The 19,100-nt window shown below is 40.0% G+C and overlaps 1 protein-coding gene across 1 annotated transcript in view; it reads right to left on the bottom strand.

The window, feature by feature from the left end:
- Positions 1–19,100, bottom strand: part of HYDIN (HYDIN axonemal central pair apparatus protein) — a 440,857-nt gene that overhangs the window by 181,586 nt on the left and 240,171 nt on the right. The window contains exons 20-23 of the mRNA XM_049703807.1: positions 13,531–13,769; positions 10,155–10,428; positions 8,174–8,317; positions 3,448–3,591 (exon numbers count right to left, since the gene is read on the bottom strand). Of these exons, the coding sequence (XP_049559764.1) occupies positions 3,448–3,591; positions 8,174–8,317; positions 10,155–10,428; positions 13,531–13,769 (801 nt within the window). The remainder of the gene's footprint in view (positions 1–3,447; positions 3,592–8,173; positions 8,318–10,154; positions 10,429–13,530; positions 13,770–19,100) is intronic.

Consider the following 19,100-nt stretch of genomic DNA (forward strand, 5'->3'; position numbering starts at 1 on the left):
ATGAACCTATGGTTAACTAATCTATGACAAAGGAGGCAAGGATATACAATGGAGAAAAGACAGTCTCTTCAGTAAGTGGTGCTGGGAAAACTGGACAGCTACATGTAAAAGAATGAAATTAGAACACTCCCTAACACCATACACAAAAATAAACTCAAAATGGGTTAGAGCCCTAAATGTAAGACCGGACACTATCAAACTCTTAGAGAAAAACACAGGAAGAACACTCTTTGACATTAATCACAGCAAGATCTTCTTTGATCCACCTCCTAGAGTAATGGAAATAAAAACAAAAATAAAAAAATGGGACCTCATGAAACTTAAATGCTTTTGCACAGCAAAGGAAACCATAAACAAGACGAAAAGACAACCCTCAGGATGGGAGAAAATATTTGGAAATGAATCAACGGACAAAGGATTAATCTCCATAATATATAAACAGTTTATGCAGCTCAATATTAAAAAAACAAACAACCCAATCCAAAAATGGGCTGAAGACCTAAATAGACATTTCTCCAAAGAAGACATACAGATGGTCAAGAGGCACATGAAAAGCTGCTCAGCATCACTAATTATTAGAGAAACGCAAATCAAAACTACAATGTCACCTCACACCAGTTAGAATGGGCATGATCAGAAAATCTACAAACAACAAATGCTGGAGAGGGTATGGAGAAAAGGGAACCCTCCTGCACTGTTGGTGGGAATGTAAATTGATACAGCCACTATGGAGAACAGTATGGAGGTTCCTTCAAAAACTAAAAACAGAATTACCATATGATCCAGCAATCCCATTACTAGGCATATACCCAGAGAAAACCATAATTCAAAAAGACACATGCACCCCAATGTTCATTGCAGCAGTATTTACAAGAGCCAGGTCATGGAAGCAACCTAAATGTCTATTGACAGATGAATGGATAAAGAAGATGTGGTACATATATACAATGGAATATTACTCAGCCATAAAAAGGAATGAAATTGGGTCATTTGTTGAGATGTGGATGGATCTAGAGACTGTCATACAGAGTGAAGTAAGTCAGAGAGAGAAGAACAAATATCGTATATTAACACATATGTGGAACCTAGAAAAATGGTACAGATGATCCAGTTTGCAGGGCAGAAGTTGAGACAAAGATGTAGAGAACAAACGTATAGACACCAAGGGGGGAAAGCTGTGGGGGGCTGGGGTTGGTGGTATGATGAACTGGGCGATTGGGATTGACATGTATACACTGATGTGTATAAAACTGATGACTAAAAAAAAAAAAATGTTGACGGCTACTGCCATACTATCTTCCAATGTACACTTCCTCAATACCTTAGGGGATGCCTGTTTCCACATGCCCTCCCTAACACAAAGCATTATCCAATTTTTGCTCTTTGCCAATCTTATAGGAAAAATAATGTGTTTCATAGCAATTTTAATTTGCATTTCTTCCAACATGAGTAAAGTTGGGCATATTCTCATATATTTAAAAGCTATTTTCTTTTTCTTTTTGTGAACTCTCTGTTCATTTCCTTTGCCTATTTTTCTATTGGGTTGTTGGTATTTTTCCTGTTGATTTGTAGAAGTTCTTTATTTTTAAAATTATATGTATGCTTTTTATTAAAGTTATATGTGCAAGTAATATAAAAGGTCAAAATGTACTGCAAGAGTTATTACAAGAAACAGCAGTTCCTGACCCACCGTGGCATCCCGACAATCCCGAGGCCACAGTTTCTCAATTCCTGTAGCACAGCAGGTCTATGGAACAGTTTTTTTGGGCAGAGAGGGGAAAATCAGGTGATGCACACAACTCAGACACCAGGGATTATTCTGGGGTATCGACACTGACACAGGAAACATTCAATTTCCCCGAACGTTTTGATGAGTTTCTCTGGGGAGGAGCATTTATCTTTATGTCTTGGGATAAGAGTCAGCTGCCCATGTCTTTTGAGTGGGGTCAGCAGGGACAGCAGGCTGGTGCACAGACAGAATCCCTCTGTTTTCAGCCCTCTGCTCCACTCGTTGCCTCTAAGCCCAGGCTACTTGGGCTGAATGACTCCCACTTCTTTGCAGCCTCACTGGTGAATTTTCCATGCTTCAGGTCTTTATGCCTTTTTGTCCACCCACTCCCTTCCTCATTCTATCTTCTAGAATTTGTTTAAATCTCTCATTATTTGGTTATACCCTCCTCTTCCCCTTTTATTTTATTGCTCTGGGTGTCTTTCCTGTTGAACATTTCTACTTTTATTAACATTTCAGGAGGGACAAGAGTGGGTCTAACCTCCCACCCAGACAGAGAAAGCTGCTAATACCTGAATTTTCATTTTCTCATCCATTTGTTTTCCTCTGCTCTTGAGTTCACTCTTCATCCCCTCTTTGAACACTTTTATCTTGTCCCTGAGCTCTTTTTAAAGACAGGTCATATCACCTGTAATTTCTGTGAGACTGTAGAGAACTCCCTGTTTGTACTGTGGGTTTTCTTCCTGGCATAGGTTCCCTTGCAGGAGGTTTTCAACTGCCTCTTGCTTATGATCATCTTCTCCTTTTATTTCTCTGTTCAAAGATCTTAGCTATTTTTTTCCCCCAAATCATGTTTGAATGAGACCCACTAAAGAATCAGTGAGGAAGGAAGGGCAGGGGAGGGTGGCAGTGCAGTACTGTCTGCAACACGCTCTCACCCAGTGGCTCTATCCCCCATCTTCCACAAAGATCCGTCTCCCCAAGTGTGGCTCATAGCAGACGTCCTTAAGTCCCAGGCTCCCTCTTCTGAGATCCTGCGATTGCTGCCTGCCCTCACTTCCTCCTCTATATCACTTCTCCATTAGCTATCTCCCTGGACTGGGAGGCCGAACACCATGGGGTGTGGGGCTGGTCTCTCCTTCAATCCTCCTTCCCTGCCGCTCTGCAGTGCCACCTGCCCCAGGGCCCAGCCATTCCCACTGGTGTGCTCATGCCCAGCCAAGGATCACGGGGATGATCTTGTGGGAATGTTCAGAGAACACTGCATCCTGCCCCAGACTGGTGGCCAGGGGAGCTCACAGCCTCCTGCTTCAGCCTGGTTCACATTTCTCACTATCTGGAGATGGGCTGGCTGGTTTAGGGTTGGGGCTTTGAGTTTTGGTCAAATTTGAGTTTTAGTCAGACTTGAGGGGGATTAAAAGATCTTTCCTCTCATTAGTGGGAAGTCACTGTTTTCTAAAGTTGAGCTTCGTTATAATGGGCAGGAAGGAAAGGGTCATAATAATGAGCAAGAAGCTCTCACATTGTAAATAATGGTTTTCCTACCAATTGATATCAGAATTTATTGATATTATGACTCATTTTAGATTTTTCCTCTCTGTTTCCTGGATTCTTTATCTTTTTCTCGTCTGAAATTAGGCAGTGTACCAGTACTATTCTCTTCTTTTATCACACACGCAGCACCCGCCTAGGAGTTAGGACACCCTCTGTCCAGTTACCTCAGGAATTGAGGGCAGTGGGGATTTATCAGCCTTGCAGATAAAGAAGGGTCCACTTGTTGAGAGCAACACGTTCACAGGCAGGTTGGAAATGTTCTTCATGACCAAGGGCTGGTAATCAGGTTCCAGGATAGTGTTAGGTTTCTGCAAAAAAGAGAAGAGAGGAAACAAACCAGCTTATGGTAAACACAGTAAGCCTTTAGCAACAAATGTCTGATAGTCATTGTTAACAGCAGAATTAGCATTCTCTCTATTTATATCTATAGATGTATGGATTTATATTATATCTGTCATCTATCTATCAAGATATAGATAATTTATATCTATATATTATATAGGTTCACTTCTCAGTAGTCCACCATACATTCCAAATGATTTATCTAAATCTCTACAAGGGATTAATATAGATGTAGATATATGTATAGATATTTTCTATGTATCTATGTATCCATTTCACTAGAAGAGATCCTACTTAAGCCAGAAAACAGATTAGATTTTCTTACTTTCTTGTTGCCTGGTTTAAAAAAACCTATATAAGCCATGCCTCTGGGTAGAACTGTTACTACAGAAGTTTCCACAGCATCATAAAACAAAGTTTAATAAATGAATGATATGTTATGGAAGAACCCATGTATCATTACAGTGAATAAAACATTTTTTCCTTACACAATATTCTTTTCATGCTTAAAATACCCAATTTGCAAATATATTTATCTTGCTATATTGACAAACGCTCATAACTATTTCCTGAAAATTTTCTTGATAACACTGGGAGAGTTGATTTAGAAGCATGGTTCACTCTGTTAGATCAAATTTCATTTTTCAGCAGTAGAAAACATCATAAATGGATCTTAAGCTGGAAGTTTCCGGTCAGACTGGATTTTTCTCACTCTGACATTGGGATCCACATTGTTCATTGTGTGCCTTGGAAAGGGGGTCCTTTAATATCACTAGGAAGTGACCGGAAACCTCAGTCTCTGGCCTCCAAAAAGAATCTCCCTCCCATTCCCTGGCTCTTCCAACAACTCTAGCCTATTTTTCCCAGACCTATTTGTTTTGATTTGCTTTTCTCCCTGTTCCAATTTCAGTTAAGTCCTCCTGATTCCATGCTTTGCTCTGCCTCTGCTTCTTTGTCCAGCATAGTCTTTCTTCCACTGTGGTTCCTGGAGCCACTGGCTCTGAGCGAGCTTGGGTGACCAGTGTCCATGGTGTCTTAGTCAGTTCAGGCTGCTATAACAAATATCACAGACTGAGTGGTTTAAACAACAGCCATTGACGTCTCATAGTTCTGGAGGCTGGGGAGTCCAAGATCAAGGTGCCAGCACATCCAGTGTCTGGTGAGAGCCCACTTCTTGGTTTGTAGATAGCTGTCTTCTCACTGTGTCCTCACATGCCTGAGAGAAAGATCACCTCTCTTGTCTTTTCTTATAAGGGCACTAATCCCATTCATGAGGGCTCCACCTCCACGACCCTATCCCTTCCCAAAGCCCCCACTTACAACATGATCATATACGGAATTAGGGCTTTGGTGTATGAATTTTTGGGGGACACAGACATTCAGTCCATAAAGTTGGCTTGAGCCACCTGCCTCGGTTGTACCTCATTAGCCCCTTGTGCACTCCCAAAGTTTTTTCGGAGGTTCGGTCTGGCACTTACGACGAGAAGCTGCCACTGTTCCCTTCCCTCTAACATGGTAATATAGGTACTGGGTTCACCTTGCACTTGCAGATTTCATACTACCGTTTGGAGAGGGATGAAGCAGCACTTTCGACCTTCCCCCCAGGCTGCTGTGTCACTGCAGGTAGCTTTGAAGTGAAGAAGCCACACTCGGTTGGTTTTGGCAAGAGGCCATTTAGAGGTTAGTGATGAGAAAGAGCCGATGGACAGAGAACCCGTTCTATTTTAAAATGACCCTTTCTCTCTGGCTTGTCTCGCCAAATATCAGGAGACAGGATTTGCTTCTGGACTTCATGAAGCAAACTGACTGCTAGTTTCAATTGACCTTTTCAATTCCACAGAGATGTGGTTTTATCTCTTCTGAACGGTACAATAGTACCGTGGCTTCTGAACGGTACAATAGTTATAGAGCAGATCAAATCTGAGGAAACGGTTATAGAAAAATTCTTCCCATAGGCAGGCTTGGTATCATTAAAGTCTAAGGTACTAAATCAGATACACTGCCCTGAGCCAAAAACAAGGAGACAGAATGGATAATTGGGTGTACCAAGACAGGTCTCCTGCACACCCTGGGTAATGAAGTCGCATTTCTTCATTGTCCCTGATATGGAGTGAAATGTGAGCAGGAAATGAACAATGAAGAATACAGTAGTAGGACAGATTTCAAACTTGCGATATTTGGGAGGAAGGAGAGAAGGACAAAAACAACTAGGGCGTAATGACTGAATTCATTCTTTAAATTCAACAAGTCACTGTCATATTCAAAATATTTGCTATTTTATTCTAGTGATAAATTCAAACAGTATACATTTAAACAAGAATATGCTTTTTTTTTTTAAAAAAAAGAATATAAACAGAGGAAAAGGAACACTACCCACACATTTTTATGAGTGTTTATGTACTTTGGAAAAAAAATCTAATAGGAAACTAAGCTGCATATTTATCATATACTGTAATGTCTTGCACAGAATAGCTATTCAATAAATCTTCACTGAATGTTCTCTGAATGGCTACATTTAGAGAGAATATGATGCAACCAACTTTGGCACAGCTGTTGCCAGTAAATATCTTTCCTGATTACTTGAAAAAGGAAGAATTTAAAACAGCAATGAAAGCTTAACAACTGTAGAAGGAATTCTGGTAGTATTTTCTTTTTATATGTCTCATGGAGATTGTCACAGTTAGTTTAGCATCCTGTAACTGAAACCTTTATCCTACTTCTTCAGTGTCTACATTCCCCACCAGTTTGTTAGGTTAGGGTTTTTGCTGTGTCTTTACTGCCTAATACACTGCAGGTGCTCAAAAATTATTTGTTGATTTGAATTGAACTTGTACATCTCACCTCCTGTACTAGCCTATAAGTTCCCTTATTCATCTTCTGGCAGAGCACCTTATCCATGGTGGGTGTTCAACAGATATTTATTTAATATGAACAATATATATAGAATGCACCAGAACAAATGGTCTTGAACATTCTCTTGCTAGCCTCCGTTAACAGAAGGAACCCTGGTTTGTTCTCCCATGACCGGTTAGGCACTGCCACACCCAGTCCTTTCGTGTGACAGCATAGATCACACCACGGGATCTTCCTTAATGCTTGGTCTTCCCAGTTGGTTGTGAAGTTCATCACGGAGGGAATATTCTCACTGTTGTATCTCTACGACCCGACACAGTGCCTGGCACGTGGTAGGTGTTGATAAATACTCCACTCCGCAGCCAGCGTGACTGTTTCAATGAATACATCTGACCATGTCACTCCCTTCCCTGAAGCCCTCCAATGGTCACCCAAAACAAAACCCGAAGTTCACAACATGTGTCCCAGTCAAGCCACACACACCTGGCCCCTGCCCACTTCTCTAGATGGACTTCATTGTCATTCTTGGCATAATCTCTGTCTGAGGTGGCCCTTCAGGTTTTATGCTGACCAAGCTCTCTCGTGACTCAGGCCCTTTGCATATGTTGTTCCCTACCTCTCTCTTCCCCACTTGTCACCAGACCGACTTCTATTTGTCCTCCCAGTCCCAACTTGAGGCATTTGCTCAAGGAAGCCATCTATGACCTCATGTACAAATAAGGTCATGTCTCCTGATACATACTCTCACTGCCACTTATACCTCTTCTTCATAGCGCTGTTTAGAATTATAATTTAAACAATTAAATTTTAATAGTTTGTTGACAGTTTGTAACCTCAACCAGTCTCTTAGTTGTGACTATGTCAGATTTTTAGCACCCACACAGCCCTTGACCCAGAGGAAATGTTCCACACATACCTGTCCTGAACAGTAAATAATTCTCTGCTGGAAACCTGCCTAGGACTAGGTCAAGTCCTGCTGTGATATCTCCCCTCCTCTTCACCACCCAGCCCACTGCCCTGAGCAGCAGTCATCCCCATCTCTCCCCTGTTCTGGGCCTCCCCCACTTACCACTCACCCTTAACGGCACATAAAGTTATAGACAGTTATGGGCATATACATCAAAGAATGTGAATCAAATAGTTTAAGTTGTTTATTCCCAAGCAGTGTTAGGTGATCTACAAAATAGCTTAAGTTGTGTCTCAGTTTCCTCCTGTGTATCATGGGAAAGAGAAGCTCCTGCAGAGATTGCTGTGAGGGACAAATGGGAAAATGTATGTAATGAACATGGCTCAATGCCCAGCACGTACCAATCAATAGTGGCAGCTATTCTTACTGGTTACTGTAATTATCAATAATTCTTCTCCAACCATTTCTATACTGTGATGTTTATTTTACCTAGTTAGAGTAAAATGATGGACTGAAATGCATTTTCAGTGCACTGGAATACCCCTTCACTTTGGTCTTATACATCAGGGATGATGGAAGTAGAATTTCTATGGCAATTCACTTTTCAAAAGAATGTAGGTTTAGATTCAGAATTTTTAGTTGAATGTGTATTGGCCTCTGAAGCTTAAAAAACATTGGCTGGGTGTGGGTGTAACAGGATTCCCATTAATTTAGCTTCCAAAATGAAAGCGTGAACATGCGCACCCCTAGCTGGAGCACCCGGCCCTCCCCAACACAGCCCCACTGACCTTCTCCAGTCGGTATACGAGTTGCTTGGTGGAGAGCTGGATGAACGGTGCCACGAACTCACAGATGATGTTCACCGTCATCACCAGGCTCTTCCCCTTTTGTGTCCCGATGATGGTGTGGCACACCAGCTTTTCTTTGACTATCTGCAGACAAGATATACCAGCGTTTGTGGAACCTCTATAGCTTGGAAGACCTAATTCTCAACAATCAGCAAAATGATTCTCAACTATCTGCCTGGGGACACCAGGGAGGAACACATTTTTCTGAGCAGTGCATGTCAGGGATGGGTCTCTGTCACACAAAGTCTGATTGGTTAGATGTGTCCAGGATGGGTCCTGTGTCTACTGCTGACTGTCCCTGAGGACACAATCAATTTACATTCAGCTCATCCAGTGTACTTATGGAAGATTTATCAGGGCTGTTAGGGACTGGATACACAAGACAGTGATGGAAGATGCAGATAAAAATCCTTCATGGGCTATCACTGTGCTGTACACCTGAAACTAACACGACATTGTAACTCAACTACAGTTGAACAAAAATATTCAATGGTAGTTACACACAATTTCTTATCAAGGTAGTTGGAAGCTGGCTGGAAAAATTTTGCCTTTCACATTTGAATATTTAAAAATCGTGTACGGTAATTAACACTTCTTTGGACCTAAGAGCCTTAGATTTTTATAGAGTAGAAAGGACTCAAAGTGAATTTATAACATGAATAGCCTTTATTGAAGATTGCTCAGGTGTCAGATGTTAATGAATTCAAGTCTTCTCAATTATGTAGCAGAACTTGGAATACAGGGGAGATTTTAGTAAAGCTGCAACTGAATTTAGAACCCCAGCAGCTCAGATTTAATGCCTTTAAAATACAGTCAACTGTTGAGAACAACACTGTAAACATGCCTGCAACAGACTGTCAGTGTCTTGAGATGAGGGTCTGCATTCTATTCATCTTTGCATCCTTGGTGCCTAGCACGGTGTGTGTCATGTGGTACATACTCAGTGAAAGTTGGCTGAACCCCTCAGTAACAGAGAGAAAAAACATATTATACACTCCATAATGGGAAATAACCTTCTTTTTTAAACTAAGGATGTGTTTTTCCTGAAAATGTTCTGTGAAGAAACAACGTAAGTGAAGCAAAGTGCCATCCATGACCCTCGAGGAACTAAGCAGGGAACCAGCTTTCCCGTCTCGTCTGCTGGGAGGCAATTTCTTACTGTTTCCTATTTTCATGAGGAGAAAGTTCAGCATCACATCCTAATTTGGTGACACCAACAGGAGCTCAGGTAACCATCATTTCTCATTCACAAAGTCTGCCTTTGTGAAGAGGCTTGTAAGTGATTTCAGAAGTCTTTCTTTTAGGTTGTTAACGGTTTCCAGCCTCCATGAGGGAATAGGAATAAACAGACACATGGTTGGATCTGCCTAAATGTCTTAAGCAGAATGGTGATAATGTGAATAAGAGCAGAACATCAGAGTTGCTGAAGATAAATGCAGCTCTTTCATTGATACATAAAAAGATGATGATTATAAATGTGATGCTGTTGAGTCAAGCTGAGAGGGAAGGAACTAAGGATATCCCAATACCTGGATAGGAGAGGCAGCCGAGAAATTTTAAGAAAAACATTTTCTTAAAAATAAATATTAAGTGAATACTGCTAAGTATTAATCAGGGGCTTAGCTTTGGCTGGACAGTGGATGTCCCTCTACCAGAGACTTACTGGCTCTGTTGACTCTGGGGATGAGAACCTGCTTTAAACAGTATTTTAAGACTGGGTTCATGGTAGCTGTAGAAACAAACAGAAAACTCAGCAGAGCTGAACCTTGAATGCAATGGGTGCTGCCATGGTAACTCAGTGCTGTATGCAATCCTTGAGAAACCACAGCCTTTCTTCAGATAAATGTCAAGGGACTCTCCTAAGAAATAGAGCAAAGATTTATTTAGGAGAATAATAGCTTCTAAATGTGTGTCCTCTTACCCTGGGAGTGGCAGAATAGCCTTCAAGTATCACGTCAATCGTCTGGCCTGGGTACAGCTCCATCCTGATGGGGTGGAGTTGAAACACGGGGCTTTGAGGATCCCTGGGTGCCCGGGAGCACTGGGATTGGCAGTGGCTCTTAGCACACCTCTTCTTAGCCAGTCTCTTCTTACCCAGCTTTTCTTGGGGACAGAAATCTTCATTCATCCAGAACAACTGTTGGACCCGACGTCCCTTGTTGGTCAACTTGAAGCGGTAATAACAGGTGTCCAGGCTGGAAAAGAGGAGGCAAGGATTGAGAGGATTCAGCTTTGAGTTGTTCCGTTCAGCTCTACAGCCTTGGGATTTACTCCTCCGGAAGTATTTAAAAAGTGAGCAACAAAATAGACATTATTATTTTTTTTTAATGTAGGAAGGCTAAATGGTGATACTGCTAGGAACTACTAGGACAAGGTAACATCTATTCGTTGGGTCATTAGACTTGAGTCAGTGACTTGAGTTTGGTCCCTGAGTTGTCATCACCAGGAAAGGGGCCGTGGGTAAGTGGCCCACCCATCCCCAGTCTTTCTCAGCAGGTTAAGCTGCCACATAACACACATACACAGTTCATGTGAAAATCACTTCAATTTACGAGAAATGGTACTGAGAAGTGAAAGCAAAACAGCTACTGAAGGAGAAGTATATTTCAAATTGTGTTGAGTAAATTTCTAGTAACTAGTTAAATGTCTTGTGATGGACTCCATTTGAAGGGAACTTTAAAGAGAAACAACACATATCCTCTAAACCTTACCAAAGGTCAAGGGGACTATAATGCATCAGAACACCACCTGGATCGGTCATTTATCTCAGACTAATGTGCTTTAAAGATGCTACTACTCATGCATGCATGCATGCATGCATTCATCTATTCTGCAAATATTTACTAAAGACCTCTTTATTGTCTGTCTCTTTGCTAGACACTGAAATTTCTAAGATCTTGGAGGTGGTTCAAATGTGTTTTTGTTTGAGTTTTTTTTTTTTAAAAACTGATTTATAAGCTTACTTTAAAATATTCTCTTCAGGGAAAAAACTCATCTCAGGACTTTTAAGATTTATTTTTTATTTTTGGGGGCTTTGAGTTTTCATCCCATCTGTCCCTCCTTCGGAAAGACACCATGTCTAATAAGCAAGTTGAAGCTTGCTAAATAATAAGGAGTGTTTGCCAGTTGTCAGGTATAACCATTATTAGCTAAATATATGTCCAATGGGGCACGCTCATTGGAGTCTTCACTTTGTAGTTTGACTTCAGGGCTAAATGTAGGTTTTGGGGAAAATAATGAATAACATATACTATTTTATAAACTAGGCAGGGTCTCTGTCACTTATTCACAGTGTATCCTTCAGTCATCATAGCACCCCAGTAATACTAAGCATATTGATTAGTTTTATTGATGAAGAAACAGAAGCTCTGAAAATTTAAAGGAGTTGTCCAAAAATATGCCATCAGAAGAGGTGGCATACGGGTATTTCTTTAGACCCCTGTGCCCAAAAAATTGGCAAACTTTTCCTGTACAGGACTGAATAATAAATATTTTAGACCTTTTGGGACTCGTGGTCCATCACAGCTACTCAACTCTCCACTGTAGTGTGAAAGAAGCTGTAGACAATATATGTACATGAATGGGCGTGGCTGTCTTCCAGTAACAGTTTGTTTATAGAAACAGGCAATGGGCTGCACTTTTCCCACCCCTGCTTTTGATGATTCTTCTGGAGATTGCTGGCATCAAGATTTTATGTCAAAAAGAAGAACAACAGCGTTTAGGCAGAGCAGAAATTGGCAGCTAAAAGATACAGGTTTCTTCTGTATTTGTCGAAAACTATCAGCTATCCCTCCAATTCTAGGCAAGTGTCAGAATATCCTTTGGGGCCATTTGACACTATTTGTAGATTAAGGAGAACATGTAATTAAGTCTGGTTTGCAGTATATTGTTTTCTGTAATTATATTTGAATGCACTTAACAAATAAATTTGGAAACAGGAATAGTATGCAATGACAAAATGCCCTACCATATGGTCAATGGATAGGAGGAGAGGAGCATTTTTCATATCTAGTTGACACAAAAACTGTAATTGGATGCCTCTCTGAAAACATATGCAATTAACGATCTCACTTGCCTATTACTTAACTCCTATTGGTTTATGGTATTTTCAATTAAGTGCCATATTTTGTAGATGAAGCAGAGGAAAGGAGGTATGGATGGGTTTGGGGGGAGGGTTCCTAACAGTATTTTGTCAGGTACATCTCTAAACACACTGTGTCCATCTTGGTTTCAGGGCCTTAGGCCGAAAGGCAGGAGCATCCCCTTGAGATCTGTTCACAGCACTGAAACAAACAGGCACCAATTCAGCTGGCTCCTGAGCGTCACCTAGTGACAATGCATGACTCTTCTGAGGAACCATAAACAAACCCTCACACATGTCCTCCATGGTTAGTATTCAAACCCCATACATTTTTAGAGTCACATTTAGATCGTTCTGCTCAGAGATGTCTATACTGTACCACCTGTTATTTAAATATTTAGACTCTCTAGCTTTTCCTGAGTGATCAGGTGGAGCCAACTACAACCACCTCAGTTGCTGGTGCTACGGTGGGGAGGCAAGCAGAGAACATATACGAAAAAAAAAATTACTGGCTTTGCAATACCTGGTAAGATACATTTGATATGATATATATATATATATATATATATATATATATATATATATATATATATATTTATTTATTTGGCTGCGCCGGGTCTTTAGTTGCAGCACGTGGGATCTTCATTGCCACATACGGGATCTTTAGTTGCGGCACATGGGCTCTTAGTTGCGGCATGCATGCGGGATCTAGTTTCCTGACCAGGGATCGAACCGGGGCCCCCTGCATTGGGAGCACGGAGTCTTAACCGCTGAACCAGCAGGGAAGTCCCTGCAATATATTTTTACCTTCCTAGTTATACTCTACTTTGGTTACCACTAAGATCCATTTGTATTTTCTACATTCATGGAGAGGAATTAACAATATATTGGAATCAAAGAAGAGAAATCATGTTCAAGATTCTGAATTTGTCACAGAGAAGCCACTGTAAGTTTCAGAGAAGAATATACTTCCTGTGAACCATCTCTTCTATAGTGTAGAGGGGCACAGCTTGGAGAATGTAACCAAACTATGACTAGGAAATGTCTTCTTGTGGCTGATGAACCCATCTGGAGGGGGAAAAGTGAAGATAGGGAAGGGAGGGGGCTGACGAGGCTAGCTCTGTTTACTTAAAAATAATTTTCCAAAGTAGGAGTGATGCTCAGCTTATAGAATATATGTGATATGCATAAAACTTGGTCCATGATATTTCCTTACCTAAAATGTGCTCCCAAATTGAGTTCTGGTGCAAAGGGCTTATCTGAAACAATGGTGGAGCCAATTCCTGAAGCCTGGACAGGTATCCGGTATGTGTTGCTATTTTCAATGTCCAAAATGACTGTGTCTTTGAATGTCAGTATGTCGTTCAGGTTGGCAGTCAGTGTCAGTTCAACATCACTTTCTGGGGGAACTGTGCCTTCCTTGGGTTCAACCGTCCAGAGGGACTTTTTGTGTGCCTGTAACACAAGACTACAAGTTAACAGTGAAGATATTCTTGGCTTTTCATTCTGCACATGTCAAAGCCCTCTGTATTTCAAATGCCTGGCACTGCAGAACTCAACATCAGAGACAAACATTATTTTTTTGAATCAAAGCAGCTGGGTGTTTGTTGGCTTTTCTTTTTTTTTCTTCAAAAAGCAATATGATTCTGAAGAGCAAACCTACAATTCTACTTTTGAATGCGCTGTGAAGATTCTTTACATCTCTTTCTTAAGACGACAGCCCAGTTCTCTAACAAGCTTATACTAATTATCTGCTCTAATCTCCAAATTCTGAGATACCAACAGAAGGTACAACATCCTTCCTGGAATTTGGAAGTTTTAAAAGAAATGTTTTTCAAATGCAGAGTTTCCATGATGTTATAGTAGGGATGAACAGCTTTCATTAATAAACACAATATAGGAAGTCATCTTCATTCCTATTATTTCATCATAATCAATAGAATTTCATTTGCTAAAATTCCAAACTTATTTTGAAATGTGTGATAGGACTAAATTATAGAGTTGGAAGTGACTCCCACCAACCTGTTCCCTTTAACTGCTTAGATCCTCATAGCTCACTCTCTTTCCTCCCTAAGGTCTTTGACCAAACAATACCTCTCAATGAAGCCTACTCTGACCATCACATTTTAAGTTGCAAGCCTTCCCTCCAGTATTCCTGATCCCCTTTACCCTGCTCTATGTTTTCCCCTGAGCATTCACCATCTTCTAACATTGTGCATGATTGATTTATCATGCTTCTGTCTCTTTGCACTACCATATAAGCTCTCCAAAGAAGGGATTTTTGTCTTTTTTGTTATTGTTGTTCACTGATACATCCCTAGGATCTATAACTATGCCTGGTACATAGGAGATGCTTAATAAATATTTGTTAAATGAATTCATATATCTGCCTTTTAATCAAATCCTTTGATGTTAGAGATCATATTTATCATCTAAGGTAACTTATCCCTGGTTTTAATAACTCAAACTATTTGATATGTCTTCCTTATATTAGAGATACGTTTGTTTGTTTTTGACCTTCCAAACACTGGCATTTGGTCCACTCCCTTGGAGCTAAATAGAATAAATCAAATCTCCCTCTTCTGTTCAACAGCCCTTCAAATTCTACATCCAGCTTTAGAAGAAAACCTCACATGGCTCCAAAGTAAGTTGAAAATTTGGTTAAAGTGTCAAATAATAAAAAATGACTCATGCTATAAGCATCTTATTTAATTTAAAAATATAATTCTGTTTCTTTGGTGGTAATCTATTTTCCCAGGCTGCTTCTAAGATTTTTATCCTTGTATTTGATTGATTATAGTTCAGCTTCACTACAATGTCTCTAGTTATGGGTTTATTTGTATATCCTGCTTGGAATTTGCTACACTTCCAGAATCTGTGGTTTGATATGTTTATTTCTGAAAACTTCTCAGCCATTATGTTTTTAGATATTGTTTCTGCCTCATTCCTTCTCCTTTCCTTGTATGACTCCATTACACATGGGTATGACTTTCCTAGTGTGTCCTCTCTGTCTCAGCCTTCATCTGCATTTTCCATTCTTTCTCTGCCTGTGCTTCATTTTGGATGACTTCCTCTGAGCTATCTTCCAGTTCATTATTCATTCTTCAGCTGTGTGTAATTCACTGTTAAACACATTTATTATGTTATTAATTTCAGCGTTTTTTGTGTGTTTTTGAATTCAGGTTTTATTGTTTACTTTTCTTTTTGTACATTTTTCAGCCTTTTGAGATTTTTAAAAATTCTGATTATGACATTCGACTTATTAGCTACTTTTCCTATCCTTCCTAGTCAACTGTAAATTTTATAAGCAAATTGTTCTTAGGTTTTCAATACATATAGCAAATACACGTTCAGTGGTTCTAAGGTCCAGGTGTTGTGGGAGACACAAAAATGTCCAAAGCACCATTCCTGCCCCCAAGAAGCTGATAGTAATGACATTCAGAGAGACCACCGTGTAAACAACAAAAATGCAAGTCAGAAGGAGGTTGGGGTGAAAGTGCCTCAGGGAAATCTAAAGAACAAGGTGCATTTCCAGAGCAGAAGATATTGAAATTCTTTGTACGACAAATTTCCAGACACATTTTCTTTTCTGTCTAAATGTGAAATTGAGCATAATTTTCAGGTAGTGTGATCCCTAACTATATATATATATATATATATTAGTTAGTTAGTTAATTAATTGGCTGCATTGGGTCTTCGTTGCAGCGTGCGGGCTTTCTCTAGTTGCGGTGAGCGGGGGCTACTCTTTGTTGCGGTATGCGGGCTTCTCATTGCAGTGGCTTCTCTTGTTGCAGAGCGTGGGCTGTAGGAGCCCAGGCTTCAGTAGTTGCAGCATGTGGGCTCACTAGTTGTGGCTCACGGGCTCCAGAGCACAGGCTCAGTAGCTGTGGCGCACGGGCTTAGTTGCTCCACAGCATGTGGGATCTTCCCGGACCAGGGCTTGAACCCGTGTCCCCTGCATTGGCAGATGGATTCTTAACCACTGCGCCACCAGGGAAGTCCCCCTAACTGTATTATACTATTGCTTGATAAAATTCAAATTTATTCTACTCTAATTTTATATATAAATAATTATCTCAAAATGAACACAAAGCACCATATCCCTATTTTGATTGCTGTATCATTTAAATCATTTCTAACAGTCCTGTTTTGAGGAAGAAATTACTCAGAAATATTTATATGGATAAATATTCATAGAAAATATTTAGTGATGACTAACAATGCACTGGGAAAAGGCTGATAAAAGAACTGGTATAGAGATCATTTCGAAACTTCCAGGATAATAATGGAGAGGCAAAGCCAAACTCCACTTCACTGAGGAGGAGTCTCGTCACTCCCTTGTGAATCTTTCTTGGCTCCCCGTACTCTTCTGAGTAGGGAAGCTCAGAATAAGCTGAAGAAAAGCACATAGAAGAAAACAACAACTTAAAAACAAATGTAAAATATACTCTATGGGCTGGATTTGAGAGGGCACTCCAGTCCGGAATTATCCGGCCTCTATTTAGTTCCTATGGTGTATTTCTCCTAGTAAATGTACAAACACATGTAGCTCTATGAGGGCTCAGGTACAATGTAAAGCTGCGGATCAGAAACTTCCTGACAAGCACAGATTGGGTTTGGAATAGAGTTGCTCTGCTTGATGATGGTTGTAAATAAGAAGAATGTATGTTGCAATTTGCAGGCAAGAGTTAGAAATTTCAGCCAGGCAGAATCTCACAGGATGGCAGTGCTTTGGAATGTCACCAAAATCCAGGTCTGGCCCCAAAGCAGATTCAGTGACTGGATTTGTTCAGTGGGCCCTGCATGGTCACTCTCTTGGGGACAGGCTCACAGGCACTTAAATAAGGAGAATCTAAGATTTAAACTCAAATGCCAATTTCCCAATTAACAACTGAGGAAAATTCTATTCCATAGACCACAATGCTAATTATATTTCCTCCTGGTTTGAAATTCTGAATGGGAACTAATAAATACATTGCATTTTAAAATGCAAATAAATTAAACAAAGCACAGAAGAACAGTTCTCAAGATTATAAGTTGTTTATAAAGAGGATGTAGATGAATGATGATGTGGAAATTTTATTTTAATTTTGGTATTAATGGAAATTATAGGTTTAACTCTTAAGTCCAGATGCCTGTTATTATTCATAACCTTTTAATATGGGCCATCTCTAGAGACACAGATATAAAAGAAAACAAACATTAAATACCACACTAGTTAAACTAGGGCTGAGATAAGATATTTGTATGAGAATTTTCTCTATTCAGAGGACACTTGCCAAAAGAAATGTTGATGCTTGTATGACTCAAATTGTTTTTCCAAAATTTCTCTCTAACTTTTCTACTCACAGTAAATTAGCCCTAGTGGAGTACTAAAATATTAAGAAGACAGTAAGCAAAGTCTGTCTTTCCAGAACATTAACCTGTATTTGTATGCAGTTTCATCTTAAAATATTAGTAACAAAAAGATAATAATCCTCATAAATTCAATTTTGGGGACTATAGATCAATTATTACTGGGAAGAGAAACTACAAGATTGAATGTCACTGTATTTTGCTCATGTTGAGGGTCAAACAAATAACTTCTTTGCATCTTAATTTATCCACTTTTCAAAAACAGTCTGTGATAGCCCAGTCACAGCAATGTAGGGTTCTCTGGCATGCACTTCAAAACTCTTATGTGTGTAACTGATTCACTTTGCTGTATAGCAGAAACTAACACAACATTGTAAATCAACCATATTCCAATAAAAAATTTTTAAAAATAACTAACAAGGACCTACTGTATAGCACAGGGAACTATACTCAACATTATGTAATAACGTACAAGGGAAAAGAACCTGACAAAGAATATTTATATATATATATATATATATATATATAACTGAATCGCTGTGCTGTATACCTGAAACTTACATGATACTGTAAATCAACTATACTTTAATAAAAAAAATTAGAAACAAAAAACAAAACTCATAGCCTTGACCCATTTCCCAGTTCCAAAGCCACTGTCACATTTGTAGGCATCTGTTACAGCAGTACCCACTCTCAGCACCAATATCTGTCTTAGTCAGCTGGGGCTGCTATAACAAAGTACCGTAGACTGACTGGGTGGCTCATAAACTACAGAAATTTGTTTCTCACAATTCCAGAGGCTCTAAGTCTGAGATCAGAGTGCCAGCATGGTTGAGTTCTGCTGAGAGCCCTCTTTCAGACTGAAGACTGTTGCCTTTTCCTTGTATCCTCACATGGAAGAGAGCAGAGCAGAGGAAGCAAGCTGTCTTCTGACCCTTAGCAGGGCACTAACCCCATCATGAGGACTCTACCCTTGTGACCTCATCTAATCCTAATTACCTCCCAAAGGCCCCAACTCCTAACACCATCACATTGGAGGGTAGGGTTTCAGCATATGAATTTTGGAGGAATACAAACATTCAGTTCCTGACATTCTGCCCCAGGCCCCCCAAATTCATGCCCTTCGCATATGTAAAATATATCCATTTCATCTAAACAGCTCCCAAAGCACATAACTTGTTTGGTTTCACAGGTTCACAGCTAGAGAGGAATTTTACCTCAGGATGAACGTACCTTGAGTCTCACTCATACCTGATTTAACTGATATTTAGATGAGACTCTAGAGTTGATACTGGAATAAGTTAAGACTGCTGGGACTGTCTTGGGATGGAATGCATGTATTTTGCATGTGAGAAGGACATCAATTTGGAGGGGCCAGGATGGAATGTTATGAACTGAATGTTTGTGTTCCTCCCGAATTAATGCTGAAAC

The sequence above is a fragment of the Orcinus orca genome, chromosome 20, assembly GCF_937001465.1.
Source record: "Orcinus orca chromosome 20, mOrcOrc1.1, whole genome shotgun sequence".
Lineage (NCBI taxonomy): Eukaryota > Metazoa > Chordata > Mammalia > Artiodactyla > Delphinidae > Orcinus > Orcinus orca.